The following is a 23,731-nucleotide window of genomic DNA, read 5'->3' as shown; positions in this document are numbered from 1 at the left end:
ATACTTGCTCCGGACTCTGCGAGAGGGCTGTACAAGCAATGATCACACGCACGGCACAGCGGACACACCAGGAACCGCGGTGTTGGCCGTCGAATGGCGCTAGCTGCGCAGCATTTGTGCACCGCCGTCGTCAGTGTCAGCCAGTTTGCCGTGGCATACGGTGCTCCATCGCAGCCTTTAACACTGGTAGCATGCCGCGACAGCGTGAACGTAAACCGTATGTGCAGTTGACGGACTTTGAGCGAGGGCGTATAGTGGGCATGCGGGAGGTCGGGTGGACGTCCCGCCGAATTGCTCAACACGTGGGGCGTGATGTCTCCACAGTAAATCGATGTTGTCGCCAGTGGTCGGCGGAAGGTGCACGTGCCCGTCGACCTGGGACCGGACCGCAGCGACGCACGGATGCACGCCAAGACCGTAGGATCCTACGCAGTGCCGTAGGGGACCGCACCGCCACTTCCCAGCAAATTAGGGACACTGTTGCTCCTGGGGTATAGGCGAGGACCATTCGCAACCGTCTCCATGAAGCTAGGCTACAGTCCCGCACAGCGTTAGGCCGTCTTCCGCTCACGCCCCAACATCGTGCAGCCCGCCTCCAGTGGTGTCGCGACAGGCGTGAATGGAGGGACGAATGGAGACGTGTCGTCTTCAGCGATGAGAGTCGCTTCTGCCTTGGTGACAATGATGGTCGTATGCGTGTTTGGCACCGTGCAGGTGAGCGCCACAATCAGGACTGCATACGACCGAGGCACACAGGGCCAACACCCGGCATCATGGTGTGGGGAGCGATCTCCTACACTGGCCGTACACCTCTGGTGATCGTCGAGGGGACACTGAATAGTGCACGGTACATCCAAACCGTCATCGAACCCATCGTTCTACCATTCCTAGACCGGCAAGGGAACTTGCTGTTCCAACAGGACAATGCACGTCCGCATGTATCCCGTGCCACCCAACGTGCTCTAGAAGGTGTAAGTCAACTACCCTGGCCAGCAAGATCTCCGGATCTGTCCCCCATTGAGCATGTATGGGACAGGATGAAGCGTCGTCTCACGCGGTCTGCACGTCCAGCACGAACGCTGGTTCAACTGAGGCGCCAGGTGGAAATGGCATGGCAAGCCGTTCCACAGGACTACATCCAGCATCTCTACGATCGTCTCCATGGGAGAATAGCAGCCTGCATTGGTGCGAAAGGTGGATATACACTGTACTAGTGCCGACATTGTGCATGCTCTGTCGCCTGTGTCTATGTGCCTGTGGTTCTGTCAGTGTGATCATGTGATGTATCTGACCCCAGGAATGTGTCAATAAAGTTTCCCCTTCCTGGGACAATGAATTCACGGTGTTCTTATTTCAATTTCCAGGAGTGTATATTTTATCTTCAAATGTTTGTCCCAGAAGAGTGAAAATTTCATTAGGCATCACATTAGGGAAAAAACATCATTTAAGTGTTGAGTATTTCGACGTAAACATTCAGTAAACCGATTCTGACGATTTTTCGCAGTTCATTTCAAACTCTGGGATGTTGGCGATGTTTTCTTCTATCTTAGGATTGAGTATGGCAAGGTTTGTTCGACTAATATGGTACTAGTGGGGGCTGGCTCCATCCAGTTGAAGGCAAAGATTTGGAAGAACATGGAGAATTGTCTGTCATGTTGACATAGCGTTTAGACGTCACGCTGACAGCGGAACCTCCTCCATCTTCAAGGAAGTAGAGGTCTTTCGCCCCGCGTCGGTACATACCATTCAGCTACACTACTGGCCATTAAAATCGCTACACCACGAAGATGTGCTACAGACGCGAAATTTAGCCGACAGGAAGAAGATGCTGTGATCTGCAAACGATTAGCTTTTCAGAGCATTCACACAAGGTTGCCGCCGGTGGCGACACCTACAACGTGCTGGCATCAGGAAAGTTTCCAACCGATTTCTCATACACAAACAGCACTTGACCGGCGTTGGCTGGTGGAACGCTCTTGTGATGTCTAGTGTAAGGAGGAAAAATGCGTACCATCACGTTTTCGACTTTGATAAAGCCTATCGCGATTGCGGTTTATCGTATCGCGACATTGCTGCTTGCGTTGGTCGAGATCCAATGACTGTTAGCAGAATATGTAGAATCGGTGGGTTCAGCGTTGGTCGAGATCCAATGACTGTTAGCAGAATGTAGAATCGGTGGGTTGAGGAGGGTAATACGGAACGCCGTGCTGGACCCCAGCGGCCTCGTATCTCTAGCAGTCGAGATGACAGGCATCTTATCCGCATGGCTGTAACGGATCGTGCAGCCACGTCTCGATCCCCGAGTCAACAGATGGGGACGTTTGCAAGGCAACAACCATCTGCACGAACAGTTCGACGACGTTAGCAGCAGCATGGACTATCAGCTCGGAGACCATGGCTGCGGTTACCATTGACGCTGCATGACAGACAGGAGCGCCTGCGGTGGTGTACTCAACGACGAAACTGGGTGCACGAATGGCAAAACGTCATTTTTTCGGATGAATCCAGGTTCTGTTTACAGCATCATGATGGTCGCATCTGGCGACATCGCGGTGAACGCACATTGGAAGCGTGTATTGGGGTGCCATTGGTTACACGTCTCGGTGACCTCTTGTTCGCATTGACGGCACTTTGAACAGTGGACGTTACATTTCATATGTGTTACGACCCGTGGCTCTACCCTTCATTCGATCCCTGCGAAACCATATATTTCAGCAAGATAATGCACGACCGCATGTTGCAGGTCCTGTAGGGGCCTTTCTGGATACAGAAAATGTTCGACTGCTGCCCTGGCCAGCACATTCTCCAGATCTCTCACCAATTGAAAACGTCTGGTCAATGGCAGCCGAGCAAGTGGCTCGTCGCAATACGCCAGTCACTACTGTTGATGAACTGTGGTATCGTGTTGAAGCTGCATAGGGAGCTGTACCTGTACACGCCATCCAAGCTCTATTTGACCCAATGCCCAGGCGTATCAAGGCCGTTATTACGGCCAGAGGTCGTTGTTCTGGATACTGATTTCTCATGGTCTATGCACCCAAATTGCGTGAAAATGTAATCACATGTCAGTTCTAGTATAATATATTTGTCCAATGAATACTCTTTTTATCATCTGCATTTCTTCTTGTTGTAGCAATTTTAATGGCCAGTAGTGAACTTTAGGACTGCGTAAGGTACAACGTAGCTGGATTTGTTTGTGCCCAGTAATACTTGTACTTATTCACGTAACCACTTAGGTGGAAATATGATTCATCTGACATCCAAATGTTTTAAAATTTAATTATCATCTTTATTGACTTTAGCCAATAGGGTTTCACGAAGTTCTGTGTGCAGTGCAGAATCATTAGGTTGTGTGTGAAGCAGGACTGTAGGGCGGGATCTCATAGTAGCGCCGAAACTCTTTATGCAGCAGTTATCCTGTCACTGTGTAAGTAATAACGCACTTTTGGCGCCCACGCGCTCCGCGCCCATCCACTGGTCCAATGCAACTGAGTGTTCGTCGCTACTCGACAGTTTGGCGTCCCTCCTCCCTCCCCTCCCCGTCCTCTTATTGAACATCTGCAGGGCTGCCAGCATCAGCTTCAGCTGTTTCTCTGCGCTACTCTGTAGAGTGTAGATTTTGATTAGTGGAGCTAGTTAAGAAAATAGCTTCGGCAGTTGAGCCAGGATCGCGGGATCACCTCGGTACCGCCGTGTGTTGCAGTGCTGGACGCGACAGGAAAACCCGGTTCGTCCATCCTGCGCGGCAACTTGCGGCTGTTGGGAGACTTCGACGAGTGTGTGGCGATGCCCGCGTCGCGCTACTGCCTGGCGGACGTGCGCCTGCCCGCGCCCGCAGACATCGACAACGCGACGGCCCGCCTCCTCAGCATAGCCACAGCGGGGCGCTGGCTCTTTGAGGACATCCCTCGCAGATCTGTGAGTGCATCCAGTTTATGTTTTTCATTGCTTCTCACTGCATGTGCCTGTAAGGCGGTGAACTGGGAGTCGCCATATTGCATGCGAACCGAGCCTCAGCAGTTGTGCAATGTATACTGATCCACTTCAGCTCTACACCTCAATTTTTTTTTTAAAGATATCATAATTCTGGCAGTTATAAGAGTCGAGGTACATGAAAGAGAAGCAGCGCTTGGGAAGGGAGTGAGACAGGGTTGTAACCTCTCCCTGATATTATTCAATCTGTGTATTGAGCAAGCAGTAAAGGAAACAAAAGAAAAATTCGGAGTAGGTATTAAAATCCCCGGAGGAGAAATAAAAACTTTGAGGTTCGCCGATGACATTGTAATTCTGTCAGAGACAGCAAAGGACTTGGAAGAGCAGCTGAAGGGAATGGACAGTGTCTTGAAATGAGGATATAAGATGAACATCAACAAAAGCAAAACGAGGATAATGGAATGTAGTCGAATTAAGTTGGGTGATGCTGAGGGAATTAGATTAGGAAATGAGACACTTAAAGTAGTTAAGGAGTTATGCTGTTTGGGGAGCAAAATAACTGATGATGGTCGAAGTAGAGAGGATATAAAATGTAGACTGGCAATGACGAGGGAAGCGTTTATGAAGAAGAGAAATTTGTTAACATCGAGTATAGATTTAAGTGTCAGGGCGTCGTTTCTGAAAGTATTTGTACGATTGTAGCCATGTATGGAAGTGAAATATGGACGATAAATAGTTTGGACAAGAAGAGAATAGAAGCTTTCGACATTTGGCACTACAGAAGAGTGCTGAAGATTAAATGGGTACATCACATAACTAATGAGGAAGTACTGATTAGGATTAGGGAGAAGAGAAGTTTGTGGCACAGCTTGACTAGAAGAAGATATCGGTTGGTAGGACATGTTCTGAGGCATCAAGGGACCACCAATTTAGTATAGGAGGGCAGCGCGGAGGGTAAAAATCGTAGAGGGAGACCAAGAGATGAATAAACTAAGCAGATTAAGAAGGATGCAGGTTGCAATAGGTACTGGGAGATGAAGAAACTTGCACAGTATAGAGTAGCATGGAGAGCTGCATCAAACCAGTCTCAGGACTGAAGACGACAACAACAAAACAATTCTGTTTTCTCCCATGTGAATTATGTAAAAGTCCCCATTATACGACGTACAATCTCTTTTCATACCTATATTAAATACAGGTATATTAATGTCAACTTCACTTCTTCTTCTAATGGAACTGTTGTAATTTCATTGGCTGGTATTGTAATATAAAAGGGGCGCATTCAGAGGACTTCCACTTTTTAAAATACTATTACTAGTTTCGGAAGAAATACGGTATTTACAACTTCGAATTTATGAGGGGCAATCAAATGACAAACTAACAGGGCCATGGAATGGTAACCACCAGCATTAAGGCATTTATGCTGCTGTGAGACAAGACGGTTAATTCCTGGTTCATAGAACACGGTCAGCATTGACCGATCTACAACCGCACCCATTCTTGCACTTCTTCGTCTGACTGAAACCAGTGTCCATGCATGTCTTTCTCCAGGTTTCCCAAAGATGCGAAAATTACCCAGTGGCCAGTATGGAGGATGTTACAGAGTTTTCCAGCCAAATCGTTGAAGTGTAGCCTTCATCTGATTGTTAGAGGGCAGTGTGGGGGTTGGCATTAACGTGCCGCGGGATGATTCTGTCTGACAGAATTCCTGAGCGTTTTGACTTTATGGCGCATTGCAGTTTCTGTAAAGAGTCTTTGCAGTGCTGCGCATTGATTGTGGTTTCACGCTTGAAGAACTCGGTGAGCAGAGGAAGCATCTCGTTGCACAATAATGCCTGCTCCCTACACTGCCACTTCAGCAATTTGGTTCGGAATCACTGTAACATTGCCCGTACTGGCCACCGGGTGATTTTCACATCTCTAACGACTGAAGAAAAACACTCATGAATGTTGGCTTCGGTCAGATGAGGAAGTGGAAGACTGGGTGCATTTGTGGATGTGTCAATGGCTGATAGCGCTCTACTGAACAGGAATTGATTGTTTAATCTCCCAGTGGGACAAATGCCTTAATGCGTTTGATGATTACTTTTGAATGGAACCTTTCAATAGTCCCATTGTGGCAGGTGTTCGGTTTTCATTTGACTGCTCCTTATATCTGTTTTGACCTTGAGACCGAGTGCTGTCATATGCAGAAGCTCAAGATTTTGTACTCAAATAAGGAAATGCATTTCGTTAGATAAGGAGTAAACAGTATTGCATTGTTGTGACACTAGTGTAAAAGGGGCGCAGAGGAAATGTAACATTCAGTCAACAATGACAACAACAACATCATCACACCACCACAGCAGTGCCCAGCAATCACAGCCTCCACCTGCTGTGTATGTATTAGGTCGGATCTGCTAGCCTGTGATGTACGAGTTGCACTCCCTCCAATTCAAGCAGAACTACGGATCACACAGGAGCAACCACCAACACACCAATCCCATATCATGCTCTGCTATTGACTATGGCAGGGCATTCCGAAGTTACTGAACTGGTATATGTATTTCATCAAACTTTTACTGAAACCCTACTAGCAATCATCATTGTGGCCTTACAAGAAGCCACCAGAAGCACATCAATGATCACCAGTAGAACACCCACATCACACATGCCCAGAAATGCTACTCAAGGCTCCACTTTTGCAATTTGGAACATCAAACAGTGTATACAACCACCTGCTGGAATTCACACAGTTGCTATGGAACGAGAACATTGACATCTGTTTAGTCTCATACACTCTTTTAAAACTGTCACTATGAGCCAGCACTGCAAGTTATGCATACTATCATACAGACTGCCCTACTGCTGTGGGCAGAAGTGCTGTTTAGATCAAGAACTCGTTCCGCTGCTACACTGCACTCAAACCTACACCACATTACATAGAAGCTTCTTCAGTCGCAGTGGAGATCAAAGAATTTTTACCTTCATTGCTATCTACAGGCCCCCTAAAGGTCACCTGACAGAACAGGATGCAACCAGCCTCCTCCAAACTAGAGGGATGCACATCATTGCTGGGGTGCATAATGCTAAGCCCAAAGTGTGACACTCCTGGACAATCAGCTGCAGTGGCAACACCTTACAAAGAGCAGTAGAACACTTCTGCACGCAAGTGTGTGGACCTGGCGAACCCAGCCCCAGCCAATGGAAACCTGCCAGATGTACTTGATGTCTGTATCATCAAGAGAATCCCTGGATTCATTACTACAGAGGCTGAGTACACTTATGTGGTATCTTCAGCAGTGGGACAATTCATCTCTGCCTTTAGTAGTCTTTACTGTTCAAAGACTAACTGGGATGACTTCCGCTGATAGCTGCAATAAAAAATTGATCATCATGTCCTTGAAGCTGACAGCAGTGTTGACAATGCGGTTACTAATATCACTACAGCCATTACTGAAAAATCTGCCTCTTCTTCTCCAGGATCATACAACACAGGTGCAGGTTGCAGGCCAGAAGCTATTCTGCAGAAAATTCTTTGAATTGCTCAGGAAAACAACAGGCTGGACAGGGAGTGGTGCCTTATTGTATTGTATTTTATTGATCCAGGCAATCATAGTATTGTAGAGTTGTACATATGATATTGGACAGGTCAAAAGAGCATATTTACAAGTAATTTTTACAAATTGATTTTTACATTATTTTGTAGTGAGGAAATTATCTATCTTAAACAAAACAGTCAATACAAATCATAGAATTGTACAGTTGTACATATAATATTGGACAGCTCAAGAGGACATATTTGCAAGTAATTTTTAATAAATTGATTTTACATTATATTGTAATGAGGAAATCGCCTATCTTTAACAAAGCAGTAAATACAAATGTTGTATAGTAAAATACAAACAGCCAATACAAATGTAATAGAAAATAATCCAGTATATTTCATAGACATGCACAGTATATAATTTTCAGACTTAATTGAACATTTGTTATAAAATTGTTTACAATTTTAACTCCTTTCAAAAAAATGACCAACTGCATAAAAGCATCGGTCCATGACATATTTTTTTAACTTATGTGTGAAGGCTCTTGGGTTCTTTGTTGCTTTGATTTCATTTGGTAAATTATTATACATTTGTATCCCAACATTTAAAACACTTTTTTTGGTAGCAGCATGCAGTTGAGGCCAGAGTAAATAACACAGGGTGTCCCACTGAAACTGGTCACATGAACTGAAAATATTGACTCCACAGCAGTGCGTGCAAGCAGTAGTGTGGTTTGCAGAAACAAAATCGCCATTTACTGTACAAAGAAATTATTGTCGTGTGTATGAGTGTGATCCACCTGATGTGGAAACAATTAAAGAATGATACAGGAAATTTCTGGCAACGGGAAGTGTTCTGAAACGTTTGGCGGTTCACATTACAGAGTTTCAGAAGAGACAGTGGAGGACATCAGACAAACATTTCTCAGAAGCCCACATAAGTCAATTCATCAAGGTTCTACGGAACTTGATGTACCTTGATCAACATTGCATCGTGTAGTTCACCTGTGTCTTTGTATGTGTGCTTACAAAGTGCAAATTGTGCAACATCTGAGGCTGAACGACAAAACACGCCAAAAACAACGATTTGCTGCTGATATGCTGTACCGTATTGATATGGATCTTCCTGGAAAGATGTTTATTTTCAGATGAGGCAACCTTTCATCTATCAGGAAGGGTTAATAGGCATAATGTGCGGATTTGGTGTTCACAAAATCCGCATGTTGTCACTGAAAATGTTCGTGATAGCCCCAAACAAAACACCTGGTGCAGGCTAATGGATGACGGGAATGTTAGACCATTTTTCTTTGCGGAACAAACAGTGAATGGGTCAGTGTATCTGGACATGTTGGAACAATTTGTGTACCCTCAGATATAGGACTTGGAACCCAACATAATTTTTCAACAAGATAGAGCTCCATCGCATTGGTCAACGGCTGTTCACAAGTTCCTGGAAAGGAAATTTCCCAATCATTGGATCAGATGTGGAGGCCTATTGCCTGGCCACCATGTTCACCTGACATTACGCCGCTTAATTTCTTCATGTGGGGATTCGTAAAGGACTGCATATATGCGACCAAAGTGGACGATATTGCTACGTTGCTACATTGTATTACTAATGTGATTGCAACAATAACAGAGAAAATGTTACAAAGAACGTGGCAAGAAATTGAATATAGCCTTGATATTCTTCATGTTACAAATGGTTCAATGTAGAGGTGTACTGATGATAAATAAATAAGTTCTTTGAGATGCTCTACAATGTGGTGCATTTTTCATTGTCACATCTAATGTGTGTGTGTGTGGTGTGTGTGTGTGGTGTGTGTGTGTGTGTGTGTGTGTGTGTGTGTGTGTGTGTGTGTGTGTGTGTGTGTGTGTGTTTTTCCTAGGTCTTTGAGATCAGATAGGTTTGAGTGGGACACCCTGTGTATACATAAATGGTGCACCATTCACATTCACTAGACTTCATTGAAACAAGAGAAATTCTATACTGAAAGAGGAGCCAGACAGAGATTTTGTACTGTCTCAAAAACAAATAAAGGAAATTTTAAAGTAGATATGAAAGACTATCACACTGTATAAACAATACGTAGAGGAAAACTGATCCAAATGAATCAGCTGACATATTTGTGTATTTAGTGCAGTTGAAGACAATAACTGAATTGACAGCAAAAGAAATAAACAGCATAGTTAATGTGCCTCTGAGTGTGTTAGGTGAGCTAAATAGATTTTAATATGAAGATTCCAATCTGTCCACCAGTGCTTATTGACAGTTTTGACTTGTATTGTTGACATATGAACATACAAAAACTGAAGGCTGCAATGGAGGGATTCATGTTAGGCACTACTCTCCAAAACATCGGAAGAAAGGGGCCTCTCACCAGGTGCCCACCATTTTCAGTCATGATGGTCATCTGGGTTAGTGCAGAACCATGATTCATTGCAGACTAAAATCTTAGATTAGATTAGTTTTCGTTCCATAGATCAGTGCTGGGGAGATCCTCGTGGATGTGGAACATGTCAATATTTTTTTTTTTTTAGCTGAAATAACAATACTAATAGTATGAATATATACAATACATCATTTGTTTCTATTAAAAAATTCGTCAGTGGAGTAGGAGGAGTTGGCCACTAGTAAGTCTTTCAGGCTCCTTTTAAACTGATCTTTATTTGTAACTAAATTTTTTATGTCTGCTGGCTAATTATTGAAGATGAGTGTTCCTGAGTAGTGGACCCCTTTTTGAACTAAAGTAAGTGCTTTTAAGTCCTTGTGCAGATCAATTTTGTTCCTGGTATTGTATGAATGAACTGAGCTGTTTGTTGGAAAAAGAGATATATTATTTAGGACAAATTTCATTAAGGATGCCATTCATCAGCAGTGTGTGCTTCTGAATCACAGTACCACTCAAAAAGCAGCAGTTTGTGTTCCATTGTTGATGGTAGTCTATGCACTGAATAGTGATTCCCTAATCTGGCTGCTGCTAGTCTCTAACCAATGTTGCAGAGAAACCATTACTTGTTAACAGATGGTTGTCACAGGCGCGAAGGAGCTCCAACGTGGGTGGCAGATAGTATGGTGGACCTACCTTGTCTTGGTCAGGTATGGTTGTTAGAAAACTTGGCAACAAGTATGCCTAACCTCACGTTCCTGTGCTGTACCAGTATTAGGCCACTGTTACATCACAGCACTCCACGCACCTGGATATCACTTGATTCAATTGTATGACCAAATGGAGACCGACAGTGAGGTCTGTTTTGAACTCTGTCAGGTGCTGATCACATTGTTTTGCATGAGTAAGCAGCATCTCCATGTCCTTCACTGTAATCACTCAACATCTGATGCTGTTTATGCCTCTTGTATGCTCTACCAGGTCTGGAAACAACCTAATGTGCTCCAGTGGCTGTTCAACCCGCCACAAGATTTGTAACTCTAATGATTTACATACCGTTTGATGGTGTATACAGACAATCTTGTTGGAAGAGCATTCACAACTGAGCTTGTTACTAGAGGTTGAAAATCTGCTTCAGTTGTAAATTTCCTTTATTATCACAACTGATTTCAGCCTTTCGTAAGCCCATCCTCAGGTGTCATAGAAACTGCCGGTAGGGATAGGTGCTGTGAAACCTATGTCAATGTGAAAGTGACACCAAGTCATCCATAGTACTGTCTGGTGTCACTTTCGCATTGACATAGATTTCACAGCACCTAGCCCTACTGGCAGTTTCTGTGGCACCTGAGGATGGGCTTATGAGAGCCCAAAACTGGTTCTGATACTAAAAGAAATTTACAACTAAAGCGGATTTTCAACCTCTAGGTGTATACAACGTTACATTCAACCATGTCTTCCATTAAGAATATTTGTTTATGCGATGAAAAAGTTTTTGGTTTGAGTTTTTCAAACAAACAATATAAATAACCTTAAGAAGGCTCATACATATGATTACGAACTTTCTTGGCATATTCCAGTGGTAAAATCTTCTTGCATGATCATCTGAGGGGTGATGTTGTCTTGTCACAGTGTTTCAATGAGTTTTGCCAGAAGATGATGGGTACAAAACTCATTGTACCATTGTGACATGGTGGCACCACCGCTCAGCCAGCCAATAACTCAAGAAGATCTTAAGAAGGTTCATTTTCAGCAGAGATGAAATTATTGAAGCTTTTCATTATGATGGTAATGCTGCTAATATTTTTTTTCCTTTTGAACAGGGTCCAATGGTCCTTCCAATTTTCTCTTTGACTCAATGGGGAATATGTGTTCCCATATCTTGTGATCCTGATGAAGTCTCGGCATTTGTCACAAGTTTTTTAGAGAACCTGTGTGGCTTAAAGCTGACAATAGATGTTCCACATGGAGCATGCACTTCCAAATTGCCATCACTGAGCACAGCAGACATTGTAATTCTGTAAGTTCACATTAACTCTTTTATATGTGTAATACACTAGACTCTTAACTCTTTTAGTAGCTCCTTTAACAGTACTTAGACAGGACAAAATGCCTCCACCCCCCACCTCCCTTCCTTGCCAGTGGCAGTACACAGTGGCTTACAACAGCTATGAACTGTTGAAAGTCGTTGTTTGGCTTTTGGAGATACAAGTTCTTTCTCTGTATGTTTACCATCATGCTTATTTTCTGTTGTCACTGTTTCAGGCATTGATATGGTAAGAGAGGGATGATACTAAAAATCTCTCTAGTATTAGTGAATAAGCCAAAGGGAATTAATTTCTTGATAGCTAATGCCAAGCAATATTGTTGTTACATCAGGAATAATAATAAGTGCTGTAAGTGCTGTTGTCTAATGCACTTGGCCAATGGTGGCAATGGCAGCAAGCAAAGCAGGCACTCTTGTTTTGGTCTCTCACCAGTGGCACTAAATGTGAACTCTAGGGTTGTGGTGATAATGGAGTAAGTAGACATGCAACCACATGGTAGGCTAGAGTATGTTTTTGTGCTCCCAAGTCAGCAGTCTCGGGTAGCTGCACACAGGAATAAATTCCCTTTGGTAACTTCAGTTTTAATGCTTATGGGTAATCTGTTTTCTACACAATTCATATTTTTTCAGCATGGTACATTCTTTTAAATTTGTTTGCTGTTATTGTAGATCCTTCTTACTATGATTTCCTTTTAAAATTTATTCACTCTGCTTAGTTTTGGGCATGAGGTTCATAGAAAACAGTAACTTTTTTCCTTTTGAATATAACAGAAGTAAAAAATGAAAATGTAATCACTACTCACAAAATAGAGGAGGCATGGAGCTGTGGACAGGTGGTTAGGAATAATGACCTCTTTTTCACTCTCTCTCTCTCTCTCTCTCTCTCTCTCTCTCTCTCTCTCTCTCTCTCTCTCTCACACACACACACACACAGGATGTGGTGGGTTGGGGCTTATGGGCGCTCAACATCGAGGTCATCAGCGCCCACACACACAGGAAACAACAAGGGCTGTGTGTGTGTGTGTGTGTGTGTGTGTGTGTGTGTGTGTGTGTGTGTGTGTTAGGTCTGAGGGAGGACTGTGAGGTCAAGGAAGCACTCTGCCTATCTTTCTATGTGCCTGTCTGCTACTCAATGCCCCTTTCTGTTGATATGTAGCAATTATTATGTGCTTTCTGTGTTCCTAACATCATTTTCCATAGAAGTTAAAATGTGTTTTATTTTCTAGGTCAACTATATTGGTGGTGATCATTTTTATAGTTTTGTGTACATTCTGGGACCTTGTAGTGAGATCCTGCCAAAAGCATAATGAAGAGGAAAAAGGTAAATCATTTTCTCACCATTATGTATGAGAAGTATGTATTTCATGTTTTAATATATGAGTCATAAGTCAGCATATCTATCCCTAGATAAAACCCAGTCCCATTCCCTATTCCACAAATACTGCTTAACTTATGGAATCCCCCTCTCCCCCCTCCAAAAAAGTAATATTCCCATCCTAACCATAAAAAGTTTCGTTTTTGGATATTACCAATCGTTTTGCAGTGACCTCCAGACTGCCAGTCTCTGTCCCCCTAAGAAAAGAAGATTTCTAATACTAGTTTCCCATCATTTGCTGACACCAGCCATTAGGAATTAACGAAAATCAGTAAAAGTTTTCTGTTCCCTGTCTCCTTAAACCTTCTGTCCAATTAGATATAGTGTTAGAGACACTATTGCTGACAAATTACAAATTGACCTTAGTAGCAGGGAAGTTACATTACTGAAGTGTAGCTACTGGTCCAGTAGTAAACATGCCATGATAAAGGTCACTTGCAACAGTGGCCAAAATGTTTTCTTGGATAACAGCATGATGAAACAGCCACATACACAGAAAAGTTTCACAGAAGATGAAAGTGACCATGGAAGCTTACAATTTGACAGTTTTAAACATGTTTAGGCTCTATACAGATTGAGTTATAGTAATAGGTAAATAGGAAGTACCCTATAGAAGACAGAATGTGGCAGCAGAAACCACTAGCTGTAAAGACAGACAATAACATATCTGGACCTGTTCTTCAAGCTTATCCTAATGTTCACAAATAAGCTCCATACTCCATTACTTTAGATAAGGTCTCTGCCAAATGGTAATTACAATACCTTTTGAGGTTATCTACCAGGTTGTAGCTTTTATGGTTCCATTTGCTTAATGCATTTCTCAAATGTTTCACTGTGTTACCATTGTATAATATAAATGATGTATTTTGCACATTTCCCAATTTTTATAAATGTAAACCACAAAACACCACTACAAGAAAATTGGTTAGCCACACAATGCCCTTCGGTGGTGATCTGGAACAGAGATTCCAGATGCAAGATGTTTGTTTAGTGATTTTTATGGTGTTTCATCAGCATGAGTGGCTGGAAATGTAAAAGGTTCACTCTCCATTGCCATCAGCAATGGAGGGATCTTTGACAATGCCAGCCAAAAATGCTAGCTGCTTGTACTAGTGAAACTTGAGGAACATCATGAAACAAATGTCAATCAAAGTTCCTAAAATAGAAGCCAACAGGTAACATGTTAGTATTGACAGCATTCATCACATGGCACATTTTACCAGATGCAGGTTAATGGTGAAATTTTCAAAGAACACAGTAACTATTTATTGGGTTTCAAAGTCACACTGTGATCTGGCTGCTTCTGCCACCGGTACATAATTTGATCCATTCCACTATACTGAATTCCATTTTATCATGGTAAGATTTATGGAACACAGTGTGTAAATGAATGCATTCCTTTCCGTGATACAAGACCTTCCTTATTTAAGAACTTTCAGCATTGCAGCGCGTCAGCAATCGTAATTATCTAAATAAATTATGAATAATCTGCCTCGATTGCGAAAATTCCCCGTGTTTACCCAGGTTTCAACGTGGATAACCACGCCTTCTTCAGAACAAAATAAAAAATAGCTTGCCTAAATGGGCATAGTCAATTTCTAAAATGAACACCCACAACGGCAGGTCCCCATACAATTTATTAACATTACACGGTACATCCGTACCAAGTCAATAACACTACTTAACTACTTAACTGTGTGTGCTGCCTCACCCCAGCCAACTTGCGATGGGTAACAGGCTCTCCACTGCAGTGCAGTGGAGAGCCTGTGACCCATCGCACGTTGGCTGGGGCGAGGCAGCACACACAGTTATGTAGAGTTATTGACTTGGTACGGATGTACCGTGTAATGTTAATAAATTTTATGGAGACCTGCCGTTGTGGGTGTTCATTTTAGAAATTGACTATGCCCATTTAGGCAAGCTATTTTTTATTTTGTTCTGAAGAAGGCGTGGTTATCCACGTTGAAACCTGGGTAAACACCGGGAATTTTCGCAATCGAGGCGAATTATTCATAATTTACCTTCCTCATTAGTTACAAGACTGAAAGGAGTTGATATAAAATGGGACAACAATATATTAGTGTAAATATAAACACCTTTAAAAAAGTTGTTGCTCTTTCTCATTCTCTTAAACTACTCAGATGCTGTTTTTAGCTATTATTGGTATTTTCCACCAAATTAGTTAAATATTCCATAGATCATATTCACAATAAATGCTATGATGTGGAACATATCAACAGAACAAGAGTAAATCCCCCCGCCCCTCCCAATCACCCCCACACACCTCATTTGTTGCTGCTGTAGCATATATTTTACTGCATACTAGTGTAGTCATGCATCAGAGTAACTTAGTAACTGGATGGTGGTAGTACACATTTTGAATGCAATTTTCATTGTGTAGAGGTGTTCGATGTGCACGCATCACGATAAGGTAGAAAAGTGGCTGATTTACAGAGAAAGAATATTAACTTGAATTTTTATTTTTGGTACTGTTAGAGAGCATTGTGATTATTAAGTTACATACTCTACTGTACATACCTGTACTATAATTTTGCTACAGGCAGCCATAATTCTGTTCAGGCACAACTACTGTACAGCAGATGATCCCCTGACAAGCTATCACCTTCTCTCTGGATGTTTGATCATTTCATTTCTCATTTAAGTGAAATAGGAAGTTTAAACTTGAGACCTCAAAATCATCATAGAACACGAACAGACAAAGCTGCTGAGGTCACTGTGCTCACTGCATAGCCATGAATCCTCAAATCAGCACATTACAAAGTCAACTTAAAGTTGGTGCCCCAAAAATGTCTCAAAAACAAGTGTGCATTGCATTATGCAACATCATAAATTCCATTTTCACCATGTTCATTTACAGCAAGAATGTCATGGAAATTACTTCAACAATAGGCTTCAGTTTTGTCAGTGGACTCAGCAACAATTTCTGACTAACCCTAATTTGTCCTCAGATGTTATTTTGGCCAATGAGACTTCATTCTCCAACAAAGGAAATGTCAGTATGAGAAATATGCATTATTGGTCCAGCAACAATCCACGATGGCTCCAAAAGATAAAACAGCAAAATTCATGCAACATTAATGTTTGGTGCGGAATTCTTGGAGATATCATTATCCGACCATTCTTTGTAGGTGGCAACCAAATGGCAGATAATGCACCTGATTTTTAAGGCACACTCTTCCTATTCTCTTGAATGGCATGTTGTGAATCAGAGGATGGCCATGCGGTATCAGCATGATGGATGCCTTGCACATAACACCTTACGAGCACAACGAATTCTCAATTGTAAATATCCTGGTAGGTGGATTGGATGTTGTATACCAGTTAGCTGGCCTGCCCGACCCCAGATCTTACATTATTGGATTTTTTTTTCTGTGTGGACATGTGAAAAATGTTGTCTGCCAAAATATTCTAATAGTTCCAGAGGACATGCAGCAACACCTTATTGATTGTTGTACAGCCACCACAGAGGAAGTAGATCGAGCAAGGTGGCGCAGTGGTTAGCACACTGGACTCACATTTGGGAGGACGACGGTTCAATCCTGCGTATAGCCATCCTGATTTAGGTTTTCCGCGATTTTCCTAAATCGCTAAGGGCAAATGCCGGGATGGTCCTTTGAAAGGCCACAGCCAACTTCCTTCCCTGTCCTTCCCTAATCCGATGAGACCGATGACCTTGCTGTCTGGTCTCTTACCCCCCAAACAACCCAACCCCCAACAGAGGAAGTAGAAGCACAATGTAGGGTGTCTTTCATCCACAGGGTGACTAAATGTATGAATACCAATATCACCATTTTGAGCATGTGATGTAAATGCTCTGTTTTTCATGTATTAATAGTTTTTTATGGTTGCTGGAAATTAATTGACAATGTGTATGTCTGAATATTGGACCCCTTTTTGGACCAAAGTAAGTGATTTTAGGTGTTTATCGAGGTTGTTCTTATTCCTAGAATTGATAGTATGTAGTGGGCTATTGGTTGGAAGTAGATATATATTTCTTGCAACAAATTTCATTAAGGAATAAATATACTGAGCAGCAGTGGGTAGAATACACAGTTACATCTCAAGTGATTCTTATTACAAGCTTTTGGGTGCAAAAAACTTTGGCTTGATTTGATGAATTACCCCAAAATATGATCCCCTATGACAGAATAGGATGAAAGTAAGAAATTTATACAAGTTTTTTTTTTATATTTATATCTCCTATATCTGACATCATTCTCACCACAAGTACAAACTTGTTTAGGCACTTCAGCAATTCTGTGATATGCCCTTCCAAGCTGAATTTATTGTTGAGTTGTAATCCTAGAAATCTAACACTGTCAGTCTCTTCAATCGGCATGTCTTCATATGTTATACACTTGTTGAAAGGACATCTCTTACTGGTTCTGAACTGCATATAGTGTGTCTTTTCAACTTTTAATGACAGTGAATTATCTTTAAACCACTTATTATTATGTGAAAATATGATTAGCAGCTATTTGTAAATCTGTACTTGGCTTGCTACTTATTCTAATGTTTGAATCATCTGCAAACAAAACAAACTTAGCATCTGGCAACATAACAGACAAGAGATCCTTAATGTGCACAAGGAAAAGCAATGGACCCAATATGGAACCTTGAAGAACCCCACATGTAATTAATTCCCAGTCAGATGAAGACTAACTGCTTACTGCACAGGTATTTCACAACAACATCCTCTGTTTCCTATTAACTATTTCACAGCATTGCCGATGACACCATAATATTCTAATTTACTAAAGAGAATGCTGTGGTTCACACAGTTAAAGGCTTTTGACAGGTCGCAGAAAATGCCAGTAGCCTCTAATTTTTTATCTAATGAATTAAGTACATTCCCACAGTAAGGGTAAATAGCTTTCTCTATATCAGAATCCTTAAAAAATCCAAACTGTGGCTTGACCAACATATTATTTGCAGTCAGATGCTTAAGGAGACACTTGATCACAACTTTTCAAATACTTTTCAAAAAAGCCAGCAAAGGTGAAACTGGTTGATAGTTTATACCCCTTCTTGTAAAGAGGCTTAAATTCACAGCATTTTAGCCAGTCTGGAAATGTTCCGCCACTAAGAAATTGTTTACACAAATAACTTAAGGTAGAATTCAACTCTGATGAGCACTCTTCGATTAACTTCATTGATGTGTTATCATACCCACTAGAATACTTAGATTTTAAGGATTTTATGATGGTTGCTAATTCTTTGGGAGACTTGAGTGTCATTTCCATTTTGCTGAAGTTACTTTTAAAGACAGGTCTCAGATGCTCCATTGCACTGTTCACCATATACACCAAGCTGTCGATAGCAGAAATGTAGTACTTGTTTAAGAGGTTTGCAGCACTACATGCACTTGTTACCAATGACTCATTAATTTTTAGAGCTACCTATTCCTCTTCCTTATCGGTCCCACAGGTCTCTGTCTTCATTATATACCATACAGTTTTTTTTTTTTTCCTGATGTAATTATTTTTCTCACAATAATTTATTGGTAATCTGTAATATGTTCAAAAGTGCCTTGAAGAGGTTAAATGATTTAGTTAATTAAATTAAATTAGAGACATTTTGTATTATTTATCATTTTCATAGCTACTAGTTTCGTGCATAAAATGGTACAGTGTGATACGTTTTTGAATACCTCTTGGGGAGAGTGAGTGTATTCTTGAATAAAATGTATATTGCTTCATTCAAAAAATTTAACCTCTACCCCATATCTTCTACATCTGTGGGATACACAAAATGTATAGCCCTACTCAGTGATATTATAAACTTTGGTTGAAACAGTTTTTCATTTAACAGACCAGAAGAAAGATATTTTGAGTGAGCAAGGTAAATGGGACACTGTATATTGTTCACAGAATGTTAATGAGATGTCTTTGAGACAGCTATTATTAGTTGGTTCTGGGAATAGTAACTTCCTATGTAAAGTGTAACCATTTATGAAAGTTTTTGACAATACACGGAGTTAATTGGAAACAATCTACACTTTATTTAAATAGAAAAGCAGTGTTTTGTTTTGTAGCCACTTCATTTATTGAAATCTGCAGGGAGAGAAAGTAGTTCAACACTGAGGAAGAAAAGGACACAGCATAGCTGGACCCTGTGATAAATCACTTGAGTTATAAAGCTGAGTCTCTACACCAAAATAATAAGGAAGTATTAAGGCAGCAGTTTAGGTGTAGCTGCATGGGGTAATAGATCTAGAACGGACATAGCCTAAGCAGCGAAAACATCACCACACAAGCTAAATACAGCTATCATCAGCCATTAATAAACACTTTAGGTACTATTACCTTGAGCAACTTAGTTAGGGAAATTTATGACAGTTAAAAATTATTAGCGGCTAACAGCACCTCGAGATCAGTTTTCCTGTCAGATTCCTTTAGGAAGTTTATATTAAAATCATCACAAATTAAGAAAACCTCCTGTCAGTCTGAAGTTTATAGTGGAAATTACCTAGTTAACCAGATACATGTAAGCTGTAACAATAATGATTATCATATTTCCCAATACTAACTGACAAGTACATTCTTCTAAATTCTGATCTCTACAGGATTTGGTCATTTCTAAATTTTTGTATTTATATTTCTTGGCACCTTTATCTATATTGGATCTACAGCAGTATGCAGCTAATTTTTAACCAGTTACATTAATATTTTTTATCTTGGTGGTTGTATATGTAACAGTACATATAACACTATCAGCTGTCTGTACAGCAGTAAATTTAAAGCTTGTTTAGTCTGAGCGGAAGTGTTCTTGTATTGTATTGTATTGTATTGTATTTTTTATTGGTCCTATTGTCCACATAGCAGCTTAAGCATAAACATTGGACAAGTAAAGTTATAAATATACAGGCTGAAAGTAATTTCAAGGCATACCTATTTAAATATTCTTCAATGGAGTAAAAGCAGTGATGCTGTAAATATGGCTTTAGAGATTTTCTAAATGTATTGACCTCTGTGATAGCTTTTATGTTTTCAGGAAGTTTGTTTTAAAGCTTAACTCCCATGTGAAAAGTACCTTTTTGGCACAGTGCTGTGTTGATTTGAGTCATATGTAAGTTTCTGTTTTGTGTGGTAAAATGACCATGTATTTCACAGTTTATTTTGCAGTCTCCAGTCCTTACCTAACGCGTTTAATTTAAACAACAAAAGGGTTTCCATAATGTATACACATGGTAATGGAGGAATACTAGATTTCTTAAACAGGGGTTCACAAGAGTCTCTAGGCTTGCACCCAAACAAGATTCTAATGGCCCTTTTTTGTAGTTTAAAAGTGCTATTAGCTGTTTTAGAGTTTCCCCAGAAGGTGACCCCATATCAAAGATGAGAATGAAAGTACGCATGATATGCATTCAATACTGTTTTCTCACTGCAGCATGATTTTAATGAACAAAGAAGGTAACATGTTTTGCTCAGTTCTGCATTGAGATATTCAATAGGCTTATTCCATCTGATGTTACTCTGCAGCCAAAGTCCTAAGAATTAGGTTTCAGTATTGTTACCAACTGGTTTGTCATTGATAGAGACTGATGGGATAAACATGTCCTTGTTAGGAACATTGTGGAATTTTAGAGCAATGGTTTTCTTACTGTTTATTACAAGCTGATTACTCTGTGCCCAGCTGCTTGTCAGCATTAAATATTCTGACACATTATAGGAGGAGTGACAAGGTACTCCTTCACTTTCTCTTTGAATATTTGGGTATTTTCAATATCCTTCCTGATCCATGATGGTAATGTGTTAAAGACCATTTATTACAGCCAAATACAAAACTTATTCCAGAACCCTAAACAGGGATTCATAGTCTGTAGGGTAATTGTTTTTGATTTTGGTATTGTGGTTGTAAATGTCAAAGTTCATTCTTAATTTACTCTTAATATTACCCATAAATACCATATTCACACAAGCAAGCAGACTTCATAGACACAAAATGGCCATCACTGGCAGCTTGGACTGACAATCCAGTTTAACAATTTCCAAAATGGCTGCTGTTGTGTTTCTCCCATGCAGCAACCAGACTGATTGTTACATAGGAGAGTGTGTTTTTAAAGTAGCTGCTTTAATACTGTTTCCTGTTTCTTTCACCAAGTTTCAAAAGAAGTGATTCAATTCCTCAGGATTGAGCAGAGTTGCTTGTGTGTATTTTGATGTGTCCCCTTGTTTTATTATTTGTCATGCTGCCTTGCATTTATTGGGAGCCATTTTTATATACATGCATCAAAAAAAGGTTTTACATCACCCTGGTTCCCAGAACTTCTGAAGATAGACGTTGACTGTGGATATTGTATCACAGACAAAGTCCCTTTGACTGTCGAGAGATGTCACTAAACCTGCCCAAAGATATACACAATCATGCATGAGCAGTACCTATTAGACGGAGGGGGCCTGATAGCCGATTAGTTCCAGTCATTCCATCAGGAAGGAAGTACACGGCTAGTATTGTCTGTAGTTCATCCATGCCTAGACGGTCAGTACCACAGTTCAATCATGTTTGCATTGTTACTTTGTGCCAGGGAGGGCTCTCAGAAAGGGAAGTGTCCAGGCATCTTGGAGTGAACCAAAGCATTATTGTTCGGATGTGGAGGAGATACAGAGAGACAGGAACTGTTGATGACAAGCCTCGCTCAGGCTGCCCAAGGGCTACTACTGCAGTGGATGACCACTACCTACGGATTATGGCTCAGAGGAACCCTGACAGCAACGCCACCATGTTGAATAATGCTTTTTGTGCAGCCACAGGACATCATCTTGTGACTCAAACTGTGTGCAATAGGCTGCATGATGTGCAACTGCACTCCCGATGTCCATGGCGAGGTCCATCTTTGCAACCATGACACCATGCAGCACAGTACAGATGGGCCCAACAACATGCCAAATGGACCACTCAGGATTGGCATCACATTCTCTTCACTGATGAATGTCGCATATGCCTTCAACCAGATAATTGTCGGAGATGTGTTTGGAGGCAACCTGGTCAGGCTGAATGCCTTAGACATACTGTCCAGCAAGTTCTGGTGGAGGTTCCCTGCTGTTTTGGGGTGGCATTATGTGGGACCAACGTATGCTGCTGGTGGTCATTGAAGGCACCATAATCACTGTACAATATATGAATGCTATGCTCCAACCGACAGTACAACCATATCGGCAGTTTATTGATGAAGCATTTGTCTTCATGGATGACAGTTTGCACCTCCATCGTGCACATTTCATGAATGACTTCCTTTGTGATAATGACATCACTTGACTAGAATGGCCAGCATGTTCTCCAGACATGAACCCTATTGCCTGGGATAGATTGAAAAAGGCTGTTTATGGACAATGTGACCCACCAACCACTCTGAGGTATCTATGTTGAATCGCTGTTGAGGAGTGGGACAATCTGGACCAACAGTACCTTGCTGAAATTGGGGATAGTATGCCATGATGAATACAGGCATTCATCAATGCCAGACGATATGCTACTGGGTATTAGAGGTACCGGTGTGTACAGCAATATGGACCACCACCTCTGCATGTCTCACTGTATGGTGGTACAACATGCAGTGTGTGGTTTCCATGAAAAATAAAAAGGACAGAAATGATGTTCTTGATCTCTGTTCCAATTTTCTGTACAGGTTCTGGAACTCTCGGAACCAAGGTGTTGCAAAACTTTTTTTGATGTGAGTTAGTTTTCCACACTCTGTTTGGCGCTTTTGGTAGAGGTGTGCCTATGCATCTACTACAGTATAAGCTTGTTTTCTTTGATTTATGAAAGTTCTTCAGCAAACCAGTTCAATCTTTTTTTTTGGTGCACTTGGAGACCAAATTTTCGTTACTGGTGAACCAGAATACCACAAATCTGTATACTTCTCAAAAAAGTTATCAAAGGCCATTTTGGCTCCCCTTCTCCTTGATTGACAATTATATATGAAGTCCCAGCATGCCCTACCTAGTTCCTCAGTAAACAATCTCATGTACTCTTCTGCCCTCTTATCAGTACCACTTTAGGTTCTTTGATTTTAATTGGCTGCCTCTTATCCAGTATGAAGAGCAAAGGCCCATGATCTGTCAGACCTTCTCCTGCAAGTCTAACTATAAATTCTTCCCTATGGAAATTCACTACAATATTGTTTACGCAGGCATCCTTCCATGTGGCACAGTTTTATGTACGATATAGGTCCAATGATCTTAGCACATTCAGTAGTGTCCTTGTGACTTGTCTCTCTGTGTTTGTCATTTTTATGTTAAAATCACCACATAAAACAATTCTTTACTTATTCCTGAAGGTTTTTTCTCTGTTAACCCACATTTTTCAGTTAACAAGGTTACATCTCCATCTGGCCATCTGGAACTTGTAGAGACTATCTAAAACTATAATTTCTTTATCTAGTTTTACAAGGTATACTCATCATTCAGTTTTGAACAATATGTAGATAAACCAATTTTGGA

General features: G+C 41.1%; 1 protein-coding gene across 1 annotated transcript in view; it reads left to right on the top strand.

Moving 5' to 3' along the window:
- Positions 1-23,731, top strand: part of LOC126281712 (O-acyltransferase like protein-like) — a 253,122-nt gene that overhangs the window by 136,797 nt on the left and 92,594 nt on the right. Inside the window, exons 3-5 of the mRNA XM_049980887.1 lie at positions 3,704-3,918; positions 11,670-11,866; positions 13,120-13,214. Coding sequence (XP_049836844.1) covers positions 3,704-3,918; positions 11,670-11,866; positions 13,120-13,214 — 507 coding nt within the window. The remainder of the gene's footprint in view (positions 1-3,703; positions 3,919-11,669; positions 11,867-13,119; positions 13,215-23,731) is intronic.

Source organism: Schistocerca gregaria, chromosome 7 (assembly GCF_023897955.1).
Source record: "Schistocerca gregaria isolate iqSchGreg1 chromosome 7, iqSchGreg1.2, whole genome shotgun sequence".
Lineage (NCBI taxonomy): Eukaryota > Metazoa > Arthropoda > Insecta > Orthoptera > Acrididae > Schistocerca > Schistocerca gregaria.
Note: the sequence above shows the minus strand (reverse complement) of the source record. Positions and strands in the feature narration are given on the sequence as shown.